This window comes from Pseudorca crassidens, chromosome 1 (genome assembly GCF_039906515.1).
Source record: "Pseudorca crassidens isolate mPseCra1 chromosome 1, mPseCra1.hap1, whole genome shotgun sequence".
Classification (NCBI taxonomy): domain Eukaryota; kingdom Metazoa; phylum Chordata; class Mammalia; order Artiodactyla; family Delphinidae; genus Pseudorca; species Pseudorca crassidens.
The window spans coordinates 49,860,291-49,878,818 of record NC_090296.1 but is presented as its reverse complement, the minus strand read 5'-3'; the positions used below and the strand labels follow the sequence as shown (position 1 = coordinate 49,878,818).

The 18,528-nt window shown below is 43.1% G+C and overlaps 1 protein-coding gene across 6 annotated transcripts in view; it reads right to left on the bottom strand.

Annotated features, from left to right (window-relative positions):
• Window positions 1-14,782, bottom strand: part of TRIM9 (tripartite motif containing 9) — a 112,220-nt gene extending 97,438 nt beyond the window's left edge. For 5 of the 6 annotated variants that reach the window (XM_067735952.1, XM_067735968.1, XM_067735979.1 and 2 more), the window contains exon 1: window positions 13,757-14,746. In XM_067735952.1, the coding sequence (XP_067592053.1) occupies window positions 13,757-14,578 (822 nt within the window). In that variant the 5' untranslated portion in view covers window positions 14,579-14,746. Of the gene's footprint in view, window positions 1-13,756 lie in introns of all 6 variants that reach the window. The other variant, XM_067736001.1, reaches the window with a different exon arrangement.
• Between the last annotated feature and the right edge of the window lie 3,746 nt (window positions 14,783-18,528).

Below are 18,528 nucleotides of genomic sequence, written 5' to 3'. Positions count from 1 at the left end.
CCAATCCTGGTAGAGCCTATCTGAGCTCTGCTTCAGAACTGGCTGATAGAGGTTACTGGGTAAGGAAGCAGCAGTAGGTCCTGGTAGGCCACTCTTGACAAGTTTTTTCTCCCACTCATATCTGTGTCTGATTTTTTTTTATTTCCTGTGTCTCTGAGAGAAGAGAGGCTCACACCTCTGTTCCTTTCATTCAAAAAGTGAGTAAACTTCAGAATATATAAAGAATTCTTACAACTCAACGATAAAAGAGAAGTAACCCAATTTCAAAATGGGTAAAGGCTTTGAATAGACATTTCTCTTAAAAAGATATAAAGATAGCCAGTAAACACATGGAAAGATGTTCAACATCACAGTCGTTAGGGAATTGCAAATCAAAACCACAATGAGACACCCGTTCACATCAACTAGGATGGCTCTAGGCAAAAAAACAGGCAATTACAAGTGTTGGGGAGGATATGGAGAAATTGGAACCCTCATCCATTGCTGGTAGGAATGTAAGATGATGCAGCCTCTTTGGAAAACAAGAATCAAGGATATTCTCAATGCTGGAAGCATTAATTTTCTCTTTGGCTTGCTGTTTTTTTAAATTAATGTAAAATATTTGTGTGTTGACTTGCCAATTAATACCAATATTTATTAATATGTTTTTTAACCTACATAGCAGGACCTTACTGTCAAGTCAAACTTTTCCACAAAATTTCTATATACAGTGACCAGAGCAACCATTCTTTGTTCACGTGGAAACGTGTCATTTTTGAATGGTAAGGGAATGGTAGTTACACTCTGTACACTTGCTTATCATGCTTGTTGAAGCTAGCCTGGAAATTCAGTGCTCATACAAGTTCCTATATTCCGTATTTTTTGTTCCTCCAAGTAGAATGTAGAGAAAATTTTATTAAATTCTGAATAATATTTTAGTTCCACCAATGGCAGATTTGCTTCCATAATGGCAGAAGGTAGCCAGGTAACACGAGTTGAATGTAAACACGGAGCTTCTTCACACTGCACTGACTGTGTGCTAAAAGCTGTTTATCGTATTTCCTTGCTGAGTCTGGGCCAGATGATTGATGGTCAATAAAGTCAATAATAACTGCTTGTTAAAAGCACCACAGATTTATCTGTGCCATGTAAGATTTATTAGATTGGATGGAAGTCCAATATTACATTTGATTTTATGTGACTAATGCTCTTGGGATAACATTTCATAGACGTGGGGGTAGGGATGGCACAGCACAAGTGACACCATCTTCTCAAGTTCATGAATTGGTGTGTCTGGGTGATGGCATAAATACCCTCAGTAAGTAGCACATGTATAGTAAAATCAGCCGTTGATTATGTGCGCTGATGAAAAGAAATTAAAGTACAGATGATCAAAACTGGTAGATTATGTTATAAAGTCACTTCCCTTTGGCTTTGGGTGAGTTATAATTATAACTGAATCTGTGTATATCTGACCTTCTGAGCATTTGCTCCTTACAAAATCAAAAAGCCTGTTATGAAGACCTGCCTTAGGTAGAAACTGTTTAATCCCCCACGTTCACATTTACTTCTCTCTGCAACTGGCTTTGTTCAGAGACTAGATAATGTCTTAGACTGATATACAACACAGGTCAGAGCAGCACGGCCCTCTCACAGGCTCTTCCTGGAGCATGGCAGAGAGTGATAAGTGTTTGGTGTCAAACAGTTGCTTCTTAACATGCAAGCTGCAAGGAAAGTAAGAGTAAAGAGAGGATAAAGAAAAATCTCAGTCAGCTTCAATGAATAAATCAGCAGTAGATGAGGATTAACCATCTATGTGTACTGGCTAATGACAGAAAGTAGTTATTCCCATACCAAAGCACAAGGTTCAGCATTCTACTTCCCAAGATAATTTTTTAAGGAACAGTTTCTCCTTTGATCAGAGCTATTAGGATAAAATGTGCAGTTCTGGTTCTATGCAAGGCTTATGAAAAACCATTTTATTTGGTTGTGCTTTAATCCATTCTTAAACAATAGGCTTTTCCAGGTCACATATTCCTTTCTATATTTATGGTAAAAGGCAGGTTAGGTCTTTTCTGAACAGGAATACACATAATTTTTTTTAACCATCTTGGCAAAAGGTGCAAGAAAAAACTGAAAGTAAACAGAATTAATAACTGCTTACAGGTTTGAATGTATTTTGATGTTTTCCAGGATAGACTTATAAATGTTTTAGATTTACAGAAATATACTTAAAATGCCAAAAAAAATACTTGTTCTTTTATATCATTTCTGCCTATAAATTTTATGATGATTATTTTGTTAGAAGAGGACAATGAACCCCTGGCTGAGCTGATAGAACCTTTCTGCCTATCTGTCGCTTGCTTGGTTCTGACAAGGCCGAGGTATCCAGCACACTTCCGATGATCTGGTCTATGGAACACTCAACGTACTTGTCTCTCCCTTCCCTCTACCCGCTATTTTCCTCTTTAAATTTATTTTGTCACAAGGGGACTTAGGAGACAAATGACTTTTAATTTCTCACTAATTTTCATACATGAGAACTAAAAGATCTCAGTTATGTCACTGAATTTGTAAGCACATAAAACTGTGCTTTGCAGTCATATGTTTCCTGGGATTATCAGAAGGTAGGACAGAAGAGCAGTTCGACGCAGGAGCTCTGGAGTTAGCCCGGATTCAAACTCTGGCTCTGCCTCTTACAACCGGTACTTTATAACCTTTAAAGTCCCAGTGCCTCAGTTTTCTCAGAGGAAAATATGTGAATTCTGGAGATTAAATGAGAAAGTGGCTAGAAAGGGCTTAGAACAGTGCCTCGCATGTAGTAAGGGCTCAATACATCTTTTTTAAAAAGAATAATTATTTATTTATTTTATTTTAGGCTGCATTGGGTCTTAGCTGTGGCACGCGGGCTCTTCATTGCGGCGTGCGGGCTTCTCTCTAGTTGCGGCCTGCAGGTTTTCTCTCTCTAGTTGTGGCACGCAGGTTCCAGAGCACGTGGGCTCTGTAGTTTGCGGCACGCAGGCTCTCTAGTCGAGGCGCAAGACCTCAGTAGTTGTGGCACGTGGGCTTAGTTGCCCCGCGGCATGTGGGATCTTAGCTCCCTGACCAGGAACGAACCCATGTCCCCTGCATTGTAAGGCGGATTCTTTACCACGGGACCACCGAGGAAGTCCCAGTGTTCAGTACATTTTTAACAAAAAGTGTGAAATACAGGTTTTCAAGTCTAATTATTACAGTCAGGCTTGTATGAGAAACAAAATATTAGGATATGTTGCTAATCATTAATCTTTTTCGTACTGATTATTTTTTTCATTAAACAAACCTTTTTAAAACATCTTCTGAGTGCAGAAATGGGGGAAAACAGATATATAAGAAAAGTCTATGACTTTGAGTTATTAGGGTCCAATGGGAGATTCTAAAATATGCAATTATAATACAGTGGGAGGATGTTCAGTGTTAGAACACAAAGATGGGAGCTCTGCGGGGGTTGGTGGGTGGGGCGCACAGAAGGTAGAACAGAGTTTGGGACCACACTGTGAACGGGCAGGGCACTGAAATGACCGGTTCTGTTCCAGACATGCAGATACAAGTGGGAGTTGAAGCCATGGGGTAGATGAGTCTCTAGAGACAGGTGTGTTGAGAACAGAAAAGTCAGTGATGTTTCTTTATTCATGACTAGAAATTCAAGATGAGTTTTCTTGCTCTTTCAGCTTAAAATCAGTCAGTCAAAATGAAGAAAACTCTTTCTACAGTTAAGGAAAAAAAGTGTCTGTAATTAAACCCAGCTGGGGTGGGAGTTCTGCTGGTGCAGGAGAGGCTCTGCTGGAACGCAGAGCTGCACCCAGGTTCCCGGCGGGCATGCTGCTCTGGGGCAAGGCTATTGAGGCTGGCTCCTGTGAGCTGCGCCTGGCAAGCTTAGTGGGGTGATTTGAAGGTCTAGTCTAAGAAAATGGTGGAGGGAGGCCTGGTGGACCGGGAGAGGGCTGGTGGGGAAGCTGGAAGGCCATGAAGGTCAAGAAGGAAGAGGTAACCTAGACAGGCAGGTGGGACTATGGCTGTATCTGCAACGTAAACCAGAGAAGTTAAAAGATGGCAAAGTCTGGGCCAAACAGAAGTGAAATGACAATTTCCCTGACAATGATGTTAAGTGCATTCTGTGCGGTCTGCTTGGGTTTTTCCTAGTAATCTTACTCTGAGATAGTTCTCAGTTTAAGACAGGGGCCCAGTTTCAGGTTAGGGATAAAACTGCTGTGAGAACACCCCAGGACAGTGGTTTTTGGCTTTGAGATGTTTTGGGGGATGAATTAGACATGCTGTTCACAAAACCTAGATGGTCTCTGATAATCTACGTTCTCTGCTGGTGGCCATTTTATACTAGCTCCTTTTCCAAGGTTAAAAATTGATCCTGAATGTCAATATGAAAATATTAGGAAGGCTGGGATGTAACAGGCAAAGTACTACAGTACTACTCTTAGCTTTCACACATTGTTCTGCTCTGTTGTTACCAAGAGCAGCACCAGTTTTGACCTTTTAATATTGTCCTTTTGGGCTTCCCTGGTGGCGCAGTGGTTGAGAGTCTGCCTGCCGATGCAGGGGACACGGGTTCGTGCCCCGGTCCAGGAAGATCCCTCATGCCGCGGAGCGGCTGGGCCCGTGAGCCACGGACGCTGAGCCTGCGCGCAAAAATTGTCCTTTTTTGCTTTATAAAAGAATGTTTAAAACAATCTATTTCTATCACAATTTAATGAAAAACTGAATCAAGCCAGTCATTGGGTATCATGTATACAAAGTGTAAAAGCAGTCAGAAGTAGATCAAAGCAGTTATTTTTAATTATATTACATTAGTATTACTGATGTCCAAAATCATTTTTCAGTTGTTTATAATAGAAAGAGAAGCAACATATATTAAATATATGTACATACATACTACAAAATTTATATAATTGCTTTACCTCTTTGTCTTTGACTTTAATATTTAAGGAATAACATAAATTTAACTTTTAATATTTTAGATTTAACATAAGATTTAAGGATAGGCTAATTAGGGACATTTATCAGCAGGGTGGAGTTTTAGAGTAGTCTACTCTGCACACACAAGAAATTAAGAACACTGACCTCCTTACTGACTTATTGGCTAGTCATTGCCTAGAATGATGTCTCCCAAACTTGTGTGGAAGCAAAGAGAGCTTCCACAACCTAAGTGTCCATCCACAGATGAATGGATAAAGAAAATGTGGTATATATATATACACACACACACACCTACACACACACATGCAATGGAATATTATTCAGTCATAAAAAGAAGGAAATCCTGCCATTTGTGGCAATATGGATGGACCTCGAAGGTATTATGCTAAGTAAAGTAAGTCAGACAGAGAAAGACAAATACTGTATGTTCTCACTTTATATGTGGAATCTAAAAAATCTGAACCCAAAGAAGTAGAGAGTAGAATGGTGGTTGCCAGGGGCTGGGGGTGGGGTGGTGGTGGGGGGAAGTGGAGAGATGTTGGCTAAAGGGTACAAATGTCCAGCTATAGGATAAACGTTATGGGGATCTAACATACAGCATGGTGACTATAATTCAAAATGCTGTATTATATACTTGAAAGTTAAAAAAAGAATGATAATTATGCGAGGGGATGGAAGTGTTAACTAATCTTACTGTGGTAATCATTTTACAGTATATACATGTATCAAATCATCATGTTGTACACCTTAAATTTATATATATATCAATAACGTCTCAATAAAGCTAAAAAAAAGGAAACGAACAAACAGAAAAGAGTTTCCAAAGTCAAATAAGTTTGGAAAATTCTAGGTTGAACCAAGCAGGTTTCTTTGTTTCGGGATCGATCGGTATATGGATATAACAATGCAGAATGTGGATCACCAAGAGCATGTGTAGAGTAGAGAGTCTCAAACTTATTTAATTATGGAAACTTCGAGGGAATACACTTAAAAACTTCCCACCTAGAGAATGGGTCAAAACAACATGTGTGTCTTCAGAAGTTTCTTGCCTTTGAAAACAAACAACATTGATTTTGGGCAGAAGTTTGATTTCAGAACCTCCTTGTCCAGCCTGTTGGTCTTAACCGTAACGTCACCATATATGCCAAGTAATTTAGAATTGGTTAAAAAAAAATCCCTGAGGCTTCTTTGTAAGCAATCTCTCAATAAGAATAGAGACTAGCCAAAACCTAGTGAAGATTACACAGTGGTCAACGAGTAGACAGAGTTAGATTAAATATTATATAATTTCTGCTTCATTGAATCAAAACTGCTTTTTTTGTATTTATGGCATCAGAATGCAGCCTTCCAACTATAGTATTCTAGAGATAATACTTAAAATGAATAAGAATTAGTATCTTCAGATACAAATGTTTATACGTGCTAAATCTCAGTTGAAAGTGACAGAAAACCAATACAAACTAGCCAAAGAGAAAAAGGAGGGGGAGATTTGCTGACTCACTTAACTGGAAAGGCAGGAGGGGGTAGAAAGGGGTTATGAAGGGTTCCAGGGACTCAACAGTGTTCTCAGAAGTCTCTGTTTCTTACCTCTGTAACTCTGGGGATTGCCTTACTTTCTTCTACTAAGGTAAGAGGAAGAGGAAGAGGCAGGGACACAGACACCTCTGGCTTTTATTCTAGCTGCAACAAGCCCAGAGGAAAGCAATGCTCTTCTGTCCCTGATTCAGTATCTATAAACCTCAGAAGAGGACTCTGATTGGATTGGCTTGCTTCATGTGCTCAGTTTTTGAATTAATAACTTTGGCCAGTGGGATAGGGTGTGACGATTGGTCAGGCCTATGTCACATGCCCTCCCACTTGGCCAGGTAAGGCAGAACACTGGATTGGCAGCCCACCAGAATCACAAGGACTGTGGTGGTATGGGGAAGCACTTAACTAAGTAAGAAGAATACTGCTGTTATGAGACCAAAACATAAACAACACAAAACACTAAACTCTATGGTTGCTATACACTCTTTTCTTCTAACAAATAGATGGAATTACTGAAATGAAACTATATGATTCCCCCCACTCCCAACCCAATCACATACTTTTCAAGAGGCACCTGAAGTTAGTGCAAAATTGTGTTTTGGCACCTTCTGTCCTCCTTCCTTCACTCATACACAAGCCAAGCGAGGGATCACTTTGCTCTTAGGTGGCCACATTTACCATAATATATAATAGCAGTAGGAATAACCACACAAACTGCTTGGTGGTGGAGCATTACTGGGGAGAGGAAGCACTGAGCTATAGCTATCAGTGTTCTCTACCCTTTTCTGTCTTCTTTTTCTTCATCAACTCTGTTGCTCCACTTTTTTTTTTTATGCGCAGGCTCAGCAGCCATGGCTCACGGGCCTAGCCGCTCCGCGGCATGTGGGATCTTCCCGGACCGGGGCACGAACCCGTGTCCCCTGCATCGGCAGGCAGACTCTCAACCACTGCGCCACCAGAGAAGCCCCTGTTGCTCCACTTTTGAAGCATATCAAGAAATTAGTGCTGTATTTAAAATGCAGAAGATCCAGGGAGAGCAAAAAGGCTTTCTTCTGCACTCAGAATGGTTTCCTCTTAGACTGTACAAGAGGCGCCGGTCAGTGCCTCCCTGTCCCTGCTGCTCACAAAGGCATTCTGCCCTGGGCTTTCCTCCAGCTGAACAGTGAAACCAGGGGCCAGGTTTGTATCAAGTATCTGTTCATTAGGGCCAGGACTAGGGTGAGGGGAGTAAGGCACTCTCCTTTGATGCAGAATTTAAAAGGGTGCCAAAAAACCTCAGTAGTCAACACTAATATTTTAATGGAATATTTTTAAAAATAAAAATGAATGCCCCAAAATACATGATGAACAGAAGAGCAAAATCTTAAACAAAGATAGGATCAATAGTACTGATTTTCCCTTCAGACTCAGGCTCCAATATGGCTTAGCATGGCACTGTTACTGATCAACATTTAAAATGGTGATATTCTGCTCATCATGGATTTTTTGTATTCATCTTTGTTTTTTAAGATATTGCCTTACAATATTTTTTATCCTGATTACTGAGTTTTTGGTACCCCCTTATGTTTTTCACCCAAGGTGAGTGCGTCACTTGTCTCACCCAAGTCTTCTGCATACACCTCACTAAAGGGGTAGGCTTGTGACCTAGGCAGTCATCGGTAGACCCCTGACTCAAGTTGGGCCAATCACATTCTTTCTCTAAACTTCAAAATGTGGCCTAAGAGACACAGAGACAGTAGTTAGATGAGAGTGGATACTTGAACAGAAATGTCATGCTGCACTGGGGCTGGAGGAGTCATGTCAGGCCTCGTGCAGCCCAAGGAAGCCCATCCAGAGAAAGAAGCAGGCATGAGAGAGTTAGGCATATGCCAGACTGCATTATTTGTTCAAAACGTTCTCTGTCCTCCTCTACAAGGCTCTTCTCGGTGCCTTTCTCTGTTGGAAGAGTGAATTTCCTGTAGCACCGATGTCAGTCTTGGTCACATGGTTTGTTTTAGCCAATGGAATGTAAGCAGAAGAGACATGCAATGTCTGAGTGGAAACTTTAAGTGCTACTGAGTGGTTCTGCTCTACTCCCTTCTCTCTGCCCTAAGGTTGGTGTGTTCCAAACATGCTCTTTCAGCCTAAGTTCAAGAATAAGGAGGATGTGGAGAAGGGCCAGAGCTGACTTTCAGTGGGTATTATTGTAAGAAATTATATGATATTGTTGTAATTCATTGAGAATTTACAAAATTAATTTTTTAATTAAAATATTTTTTTGTTTTTTAAAACAAAAAAATTGTTTGTTACTGCAGCAGAACTTAGTCCAAGCTGACTGATACACAGAAGTGAATTTAATCTCTAGATTTCCAGTTCCAGTCTCCTTGTGAGTTGATTTTATTTCCCATGAAATCCTCTGAGATCCCCTAAGTAGGTTTCTGTTCCTTACTACCAACAACCTCTGATAAAACTGATAAAAAACAATATTATTTAGAAATATTTTTTTCTTAAACATTTATCGTAGAATAGGTTCTAGCCTCCTCTGTGCCAAGGCTAAGTTATACGAATACACACACTTTGAAAGGTGCTTAGGTGAGAGAAGTGCAATTTATTGTACTCATGGTAAGGATAATTTTTGCCTGTGCATTATATTTATTACTCAATGACAGATGGCTATGACAGTTTTCTCTAATTTTATGAAAACTGTGAGTTGATATGAAATTCCAGTTAATAGCATCTTTTCATGGTATATACAGGAAGAACAATTTCTGCTGCTTCAAAAGTGATAATATCTTCAAAACTGAATCATATCAGTTATCATTTTAGCTTTGTAATTGAAAAACAAAATACCTTTGTTTAATATACAAATAAGGGCTTCCCTGGTGGCGCAGTGGTTGAGAGTCCGCCTGCCGATGCAGGGGATGCGGGTTCATGCCCCGGTCCGGGAAGATCCCACATGCCACGGAGCGGCTAGGCCCGTGAGCCATGGCCGCTGAGCCTGCGTGTCCGGAGCCTGTGCTCCACAATGGGAGAGGCCACAACAGTGAGAGGCCTGCGTACCGCAAAAAAACAAATAAAACTTTGTGTGTGTCCTTGTTCCTTGGGGTTAATTCAAGTGACTATTCTCTGAGGACGCATGAGGATCTGGCTCACTCTTTTAGGCCACCTTTAAGAGTAGCCTTTGTATGGCACCTTGTGCTCTGTAAGGAGCAAGCAAATTATCCCAAATTGTGGGATGAGATTTTTATGCAGTAACTGTTGACTAGTGAGACAATAACTTCCGTTTTATGCAAAAACTTTCTATTTTGCCAAACTGAAATTAGTAAGTTATAAACATCTAAATTACTTTTTCAAAATATTTTCACAAATATAGTTTTAGGTGCTTTACATCCTGTGTGTAGGAAGCACAGAGAGGTTATAGACTTGCTTAAAATTACCAGCGAGTAAGTGGCAGCATCAGGTCTGGAACCTAGAACCTCATCTAGTTCTTTCTATTTCTGCCTCAGCACAAAGAGGAACAATTGATTCCTCTGTAACATTCTCCTTAATACCTGTAAGAATATTTACAGTGCTCACAGAACGTTCTGATTATACTAAAAGTAAATTTTTAAGAAGTTAAAAACATGAACATATGTTACCTGTTACATTTACCATACAGACATCTAGATTATATTGTATTTACTGCTGATATATATTACATATATTATATGTAATATATAATATATATAATAATATATATAATAATATAATATACGAACACCACTTTGGTTACATTAAATAACACATTTACTACACAAATTTTTGATGAGATGCCACCAGACTACAAAGCAGGTATTTTTTCCAGAAGGCTTTGAAGGTGAAACCATAATAACTGATGATTTATTTCAAAATGTTTAACTTGCAAATCTTTGTTTAAAAAAAAGAAGGTAATAGAGAAATAACATTTGAGACAAGATTCAGAATGAATAGTCAGTGTTTAGAGTATAAAGGAAAAGAAAATTCTTGCTCAACAGTACAAACACAAAGGAACGGTTACAAATGTATTACTGATTCAGTGATTGATAAAATACACCAAGAATTCAAGGATAATGTTAGATTTAGAAATACGAATTGCCAAAATTACAAAGTAATAATAGTGTTTCCAATTGCCTATATGAAAATGTCTACAAAATCTTTTTTTGTGTGAGTAGCAATTCTTTATACCAACCCAAGTTTGATAAGGAATAGAGCAAGTGCTGATACTAAATAAAAAGTGTCACCAGATATTTGCCCTATAAGGCCACTTCCTGCATTATTTTGCATGGATTTTGAAGGCCATCTATATCTGAAACGTATTTTAATTTAGTCAATTGACGACTAATGAATTTCAACTAGTTGTTTTTAATACCATTTAAAAGATAAACTTCAGCCATTTTGTCTTAAATGTGTAAGATGATGACTTTCTGAGGGAAACAGTTATTTACAGGATTTTCTTTATCACTGGAAATGACTAAATATTAATGAAAACTTTCAGGTCTGGTGATAACTTGTGTGGATAACTAACTGCCCAACTTTGGGAGAACTACTTAGTGTAATTCTTTGCTCTCCTATGTTTTGAAGGACATAGAAATTCTGGCCCATAAGCTTTTTGTGAGGATGGAAGATAAATAGACATAGGAGAAAATCGCACATTATCACATTACCTTATTAAGGAGATAAGGTGGGGGAATAATGTTTGTTGTTCATCTAACAGATGATAAATGAATGTTAAAATCTGTCATCCTTCTGCCTTATATTTATTGGCAGTTTAATAATCTTGATATTGACTGAACAAAAATATAACTATTTACTCTTTTGAAAAAATGTGCAAAAGATCAGAGAAGAAATGGTCTTTTTAAAAAATGAACCAATATTCCCTTCCTAGCCTACTTATGTCATGTCTGAAGGGCTTTACATTATTCTTTTTTAGCAGACATCCAAATTTCAACCCTGTCCACACCACAGTGTCTACTCACAATGTCCATTACCGATAAAACAAATGGTTTAACATTTCAAATCTACACAAGGCTTGGCAGAGATTTAAAGGCTGCCTTTGGTCTTAATGGATAAAGTATAGGCTCTTCTTCACAGAAGAATAATGCAGTGGTTTGACCATCCTAATTAGCATGTGCCTCTAAGTTCTTTTTCCAGACAGGTGATTAGTTTCTTAGTTCCAAGGAGAGTTTTGTAGGGCAATTTAACATAGGCTATAGTTAGAAGCTTAAGAGTGAAATCATAATATGAAGAAAAAATTGGCCATGAACTAAAGTTCTGAAAACTTTCAAAATTACACATCATTTAAACAAACTGAAGTGTTTAAAAAATAGTGGCATGTACCTAGGAGGGGAGCTCAAATTTGTGCTGAATTAAGTCTCTCCATCAGTACTAATACAGTTTAATAGACTATATGTGAGAACATAAATGACTGTAAACATGGATCCCATTCAGTATTGAGTTGAGCTCCCTGATTGCTGAATATGGTGATGTTTTATTTTATTTTATTTTATTTTTTCTTGCTGCAAATAAAATATCAGTGTTCCCCTCCTTAGCCCCAAGGCCTCTCTCAAAGGCTAGCCTTTCTGGTCTCCAAGGAATGCCAGGAAACCCTGAGTGGGGCAGAGCTGATGCCTGAACACCATCTCTACTGCCCTGCCTCATCCTGGGGCTTGCAACTCAATGATGTGAAGAAAACCTCCCTACAAGAGTTCTGAACCCCTGCCTTGCCCTTTGCACACCCAACTAAGTCGATTATTTAAAAAGTATAAGTCCAATCCATGTACATCTCCTCAAGAGTGGTTCCCTTCCTTCTAAGCAGTGTGGGCAATAACATTATAAAGATCTCTTTCCTCACGAAGCTTATTTTGTGTGTGTATGTTGGGGGGGGCAATAGATAAATACAAAAGTAACATGATAGTTAAAATATATAGCATCCCAGTTAGTGGTAAGTACTACTGAGGAAAATAAAGCGGGGAGGGAACCAAGGGGTTCAGAAAGGTCTCACTGCAAGCGTGACATCTGAATAATGATCTGAAGGAGGCAAGAGAGTGAACTGTTCAGATGCAGGCTGAAGGAACATCAAATGCAAAGGCCCCGGGTTCAGAAGGGGCCTGGTGTTGGTGGAGGAACAGCAAGAGGGACTGCGTGGCTGAAGCAGAGGGAATGGGAGGAAATGAGGGCGATGAGGCCAAGTGGGAACAGGTCACGTGAGGTCCTGGTGGACTACCCTAAGGACCGTCTAAGAAACGCGGGGGGCAATTGGAGGATTTTGAACAGAGGAGTGGCATCACCTAACAAGTCGTTAAAGGCCCTGTTCTGGAGGCTAGCTTTGGCGGAGGTACCATCAAATGACATCAGAAAGATAAATTTGGTAACAGGTGTCCCCAAATTTTCACAGACAACTACTGACTGTGAGGAAAAGGGTTGGACTCTGGACAAATGGGTGTGTGGGTGATCGATAGGAGGGGGTTACCCTGGGAGACTGGGAGATGCACCTGCCTAGCTTTCAGGCCGCGACCGCGCAGAAACCTCCAGTCCTGCTACTCCAGCCTAGATCCCCTCCGCGAGGGTCAGGGCCGCAGCCTTCAGGCCGTGTTGCCATGGCGACTACAGGATTTTTCTTTTTTCTTTTTTTTTTTCTCCACCCCACTCCACATTCGCACACCTCTGTGCGCAAAGCACCCGGACCCGCATCCTTACCGCGCTGCCACTGGGCTTGGGCCAGCGCCGACTTATCAGCATTCAGCTCGCGGCGTGTTCCCCGCCCCCTCTGCGAATCCAGGCTCCAGCCTATCCAGCAGCTCCAGCACCCAGCGGTCCGCGCCGCCCAGCCGCGCCCACCTCCTCCCCGGGGACCACGGCCGGAGCCCCACAACCGGCTTTGCCCTGGAGCTTCCCTGGCGGCCCTGAGCACAGTCGCGGATCGGCCCAGCTACTCATCGCCTTCCCGCACGCTGGTGGCCGCCGAGAGCTGCACATCCGCGGCGGGGAGGGGGCGCCCTAAGGCTGGCTCGCAGGCTGCGTGCACCGGGAGACCCGCTCTACGCATCCCCGAAACAACTCTCTGGAGAGGTTCAACTCTCTGGAGAGGTTCAACTCCCCTGTGCGCCGTTTACGGTCCCCTGCGCTTCCTGCAATGCACCAGACGGGGGAAGCAGATACTGGAGGCACCTGCATTGCGCCCCAGTTGGGAGGCTCTGTGCGTAGAAGAGGGGGACCGTCTGCTGCAAAACCGGAGGATCGGAGGCGCGGGGAGTTAGGGGTGGGTTTTCTTAGGACTCACCTTGTGCAGTTTCCACATGGCTCCCAGAGCCTTGACTTCGTGGCTGGAGTGTTTGCCTTCCTCCAAGCACTGGTAGCACACGGGCATCTTGCACTGCACGCAGTACATGCTGTGGTTCTCCAGCTCGTGGTCTGTGCAGGTGGAGACCTTTCTCGGGCTCAGCCGCCGGCTCACGCGGCCCTGGGCCGGGGGTACCAGGCGGTGCTTGGCTAGGGGCCCCCGGGGCGGGTGGCAGCGCAGGCGGCACGGATCACAGTAGAAGACATCGCACTGTTCGCACATGACGGTGGCCTCCTTGGGTGCCTTCTCGCAAAGCTGGCACTTAAGGGCCGCCGCTTTGCTCTGCTGGTAGCGGTCAATTACCCCTTCCAGGACGCGGTTCTTGGGGAAGCCGCGGAGACCCCGGTCATCCAGGATGAGGCTGCGGTGGCACTGGGGGCAGGTGATACAGGAGTTGCGGGGCACCGAGGCCAAGGCCGGTGACAGGTGTGTGGCCGGTGGCGGCATAGCCGGGGGGAACACACGTACGCCGTTGGGGGACTTCTGGCACGGGGTAGTGGGGGCGCTGGCGAACCCCCCGTAGGAGCCATAGCCGCTGTCCGCCTCGCTGTACAGGCTCATCTTGTCAAGGTCCAGATAGTCATAGTCGGAGACCCCGGAGCCCGAGGCCCGTCGGCTCTGGGGCGACTCCGACTCCGGGGTCTGCACCAGGATGTTGCGGGCGCACGCCTGACATATATTATGAGAGCAGGGCAGGATGATGGGCTCCCGATAGAAGGAGCCGCACACGGGGCATTTTAACTCTTCTTCCATCTCTTCCATGGGGACCTTGCTGGGAGCGAAGCAGCGGCGGCTGCAACTGGATCCTGAACTGACGAGGTGGCCGGCCGGCCTGTCGTGTCCAGCACCTTGGCCAGCAGCGGCGGCGGTGGCGTTGGCAGTGGCGCCTTCCCGCGTCGCTTAGGCGCCGACTCCCTGTGAGGCGCTCTCTCTGTGAGCCACCGAACCGCGGCGCCGAGCGCCAACCCGGGACCGCCCCCTCCTGCCCCTCTAGTCCCGCCCCAGCCTGTAAGCAGCGGCTTATTGGACGGCGGGCGAGAGAGCAAAGCTCTCATTGGCCACACGCCCCGTCCTTCTCCTCTCCTCCGCAGGCCACGGGGGGTTTGGTGGAGGATTCTGAGGATGAGGGGAGGCTTCGTTTCGGGCTGCATAATCTCGGGAGGGGGCCGGCGTGCGGGGGCGAGGGCACCGGGAAGGAGGGATTAGGCGGGATGACTCATCCCTCGCCCCGCTTCCTTCCGACCTCCGGCTCAGTCGCCCAAGAGCGGGGCGTGAGAAACCCCTCCGCGCTGCGAGGGGGCTGGCAGAGGGGCTGGTGCCTGTCGCCGGCGTCTGCGTTTGGCTTGCAGCTGTAGTCTCCGCTCCGATCTCCGCTCGCCAGTGCTGCGCCGCGCGGGAGACCCCCACCTTCTTCCGCTGCTGGCGCCTCACCCAGGCCTAGGTTTCTGTACCCGAGCCGGGCCATTCTCCCGCTCAGGAACCCGCGGAAGCCGGCCCCTGCGCTCCTGCATCCCGGGGGTCTGACGGCGCAGGCCTGGCAAGAGCCTTGTTGCTTCTTTTTCTCCCTGTTCCTGGTGTCTAAAAGGGGATTGACAGTATCGATTTCCTAGTGTTGCTGTGAGATTTAAACTACGCGACCCACGTAAAGGCTCAATATATTAGTTAAAATCTATGCCCCCTTCATTTCACGCTTTCAATTCAGGCTTGGCCCAGAGGCTTCTTACCTTTCGGTGTGAACGTGTCTCTATATCCCCTCTTCATGTAAAAGAGCTTCTGTCCCCTCTTCAGTCCTCCTCCCCCCAAAGCTGTCCTCTCACCGGGGCTCTCAGCACCTGGCTGAGCTTTCACAAGGCCAGCAGAACCTTTGGTTCAGTTGAGGCAGGAATGGGTTGCTTATTTCTGAGTGCCCATAGTTTAGTAAACTAGCTCTGTAGATGAATCACTGTGTCACTGTCGAGTCTCAGTGTGTGACTCCAAATAGCTTTATTCAATGTTATGTGGCCCAAGCATCTACCACAGCTTGCAGAATGATGGATTCTTTCTGTTTCTTCTAGTGAAGTGCGAGAGGTGATGGTGATGGTGGGGGCCTAGTTCTAGTGTTAGTCCTCATATATTAAGCTCCATTCTTCTCCCTCTCCCCAAACATCGCTGGAGATAATTGGTCCTGCCCCTTGCCTGCAAAACTGTTGATTTGATGATGGCGAACAAGAAAATCCAAAAAACAAAAAACTCATATTTAGGTTAAGTGACTTAGTGATATTCTGAGGTAATAACTTATTTGAAGTTGCACATGGCTGTTTTGCTGAGTGATTCATGAAGTAAATGACAAAATTTCTTTCCAAGTTTTAACAAATCTTCCAATTTTCCGCCTTCCAAAAAAGAGAGAACTTGATTATATGCAGCTCATTTAAATCACTCTACTGTGCAGGAAAAAAAAAAAAAAAAAAAAGGACTTTTTATAACCCTGTCCTTGGAGAAATAGTCCGTAAACTAGGTTATCTTTCCCACCTTCAACTGCAGTAAAAACAGCACCTGATCATTATTTGGGGAAAAAATTTTTCATCGTTTTTTAAGTTATGTTAATTACAAATGCTATGTGATGTTTAAAAAATATATATATTGGAGTATAGTAGATTTCTATGTGATTTATTTTTAACCTAGCTTTTAACTAGTTGAGTCCAGAGCATCCAAAGGCATATGTACTCTGTTTATAAACATTGAACTTCTTCGAGGTTGGAACATTATCTATTTGCAGGATACATCTAATTTACAGGTCCCAAGATAATTTGCTAATAACAAGTAGTTAATAATTAATAAGTAGTTAGAAAGGAGCGTCAGTACCACTCATAATTTACAATCCTTCAAATGACTTTTATATGCATTTGGCTGATTGTAGTAGCTTTGAGCCAGTGCTTTGGACATTTCAAGGTGTGCAGCTGTTACTCTTTTTATGAGTTTGAACTTTGCTTATCACAGTATAACATCTGCTATGGATTGAAAGTGTCGCCCCAAAATTCCTATCTTGAAATCCTAACTCCCAAGGTGATGGTATCAGGAGGTGTGGCCCTTGGCAGAGCCTTCATGAATGGGATTAGTGCTCTTATAAAAGTAGCCCAAGAAATCTCCCTTGCCCCCTCCATCATGTAAGGTTACCATGAGAAGACCACCGCTGTGAGGATCTTCACCAGTTACCAAATTTGCCAACACCTTGACCTTGTACTTCCCAGTCTCTAGACCTGTGACAGATATATATGAAATCTATGAAATATGAAATATATTGAGATGATTTGTTAGATCTATTTGGTCAGGATTAGCTAAATCAAACCCAGGAGACTTAAATGAGTATCATTTGTTTAGTGTTCACACTGTTCCAGGACGTAAGTTAATTTATTTACATGCATACCTAGTTCAATCTCTGTAATAACAAGAAGAGATGGGTATAGTTATCCCCATTTTAAAGATGAGTAAACTGAGGATAAGCAAAGTTCTGAAGGTCAAATATTGGTGAGACTGGGACTTCTTTCTTTCTTTGTTCATTCATTCATTCAACAACTGCTGAGCTCTACTCTCTGTCAGGCTCTGTGTGTGATAAATACCCCAAATGATCTTTTTTTTTTAACGTCTTTATTGGAGTATAATTGGTTTACAATGGTGTGTTAGTTTCTGCTTTATAACAAAGTGAATCAGTTATACATATACATATGTTCCCATATCTCTTCCCTCTTGCGTCTCCCTCCCTCCCACCCTCCCTATCCCACCCCTCTAGGTGGTCACAAAGCACCTAGCTGATCTCCCTGTGCTATGCAGCTGCTTCCCACTAGCTATCTATTTTACGTTTGGTAGTGTGTATATGTCCATGCCACTCTCTCACTTTGTCACAGCTTACCCTTCCCCCTCCCCATATCCTCAAGTCCATGCTCTAGTAGGTCTGTGTCTTTATTCCCATCTTACCCCTAGGTTCTTCATGACATTTTTTTTTTCTTAGATTCCATATATATGTGTTAGCATATGGTATTTGTTTTTCTCCTTCTGACTTACTTCACTCTGTATCACAGACTCTACGTCTATCCACCTTACTACAAATAACTCAATTTCGTTTCTTTTTATGGCTGAATAATATTCCATTGTATATATGTGCCACATCTTCTTTATCCATTCATCTATTGATGGACATTTAGGTTGCTTCCATGTCCTGGCTATTGTAAATAGAGCTGCAATGAACATTTTGGTACATGACTCTTTTTGAATTATGGTTTTCTCAGGGTATATGCCCAGTAGTGGGATTGCTGGGTCATATGGTAGTTCTATTTGTAGTTTTTTTTTTTTTTTTTGCGGTACGTGGGCCTCTCACTGCTGTGGCCTCTTCCCTCGCGGAGCACAGGCTCTGGATGTGCAGGCTCAGCGGCCATGGCTCATGGGCCCAGCCGCTCCGCGGCATGTGGGATCTTCCCGGACCGGGGTACGAACCCATGTCCCCTGTGTCGGCAGGCGGACTCTCAACCACTGTGCCACCAGGGAAGCCCTATTTGTAGTTTTTTAAGGAACCTCCATACTGTTCTCCATAGTGGCTGTATCAATTTACATTCCCACCAACAGTGCAAGAATGTTCCCTTTTCTCCACACCCTCTCCAGCATTTATTGTTTCTAGATTTTTTGATGATGGCCATACTGACCAGTGTGAGATGATATCTCATTGTAGTTTTGATTTGCAT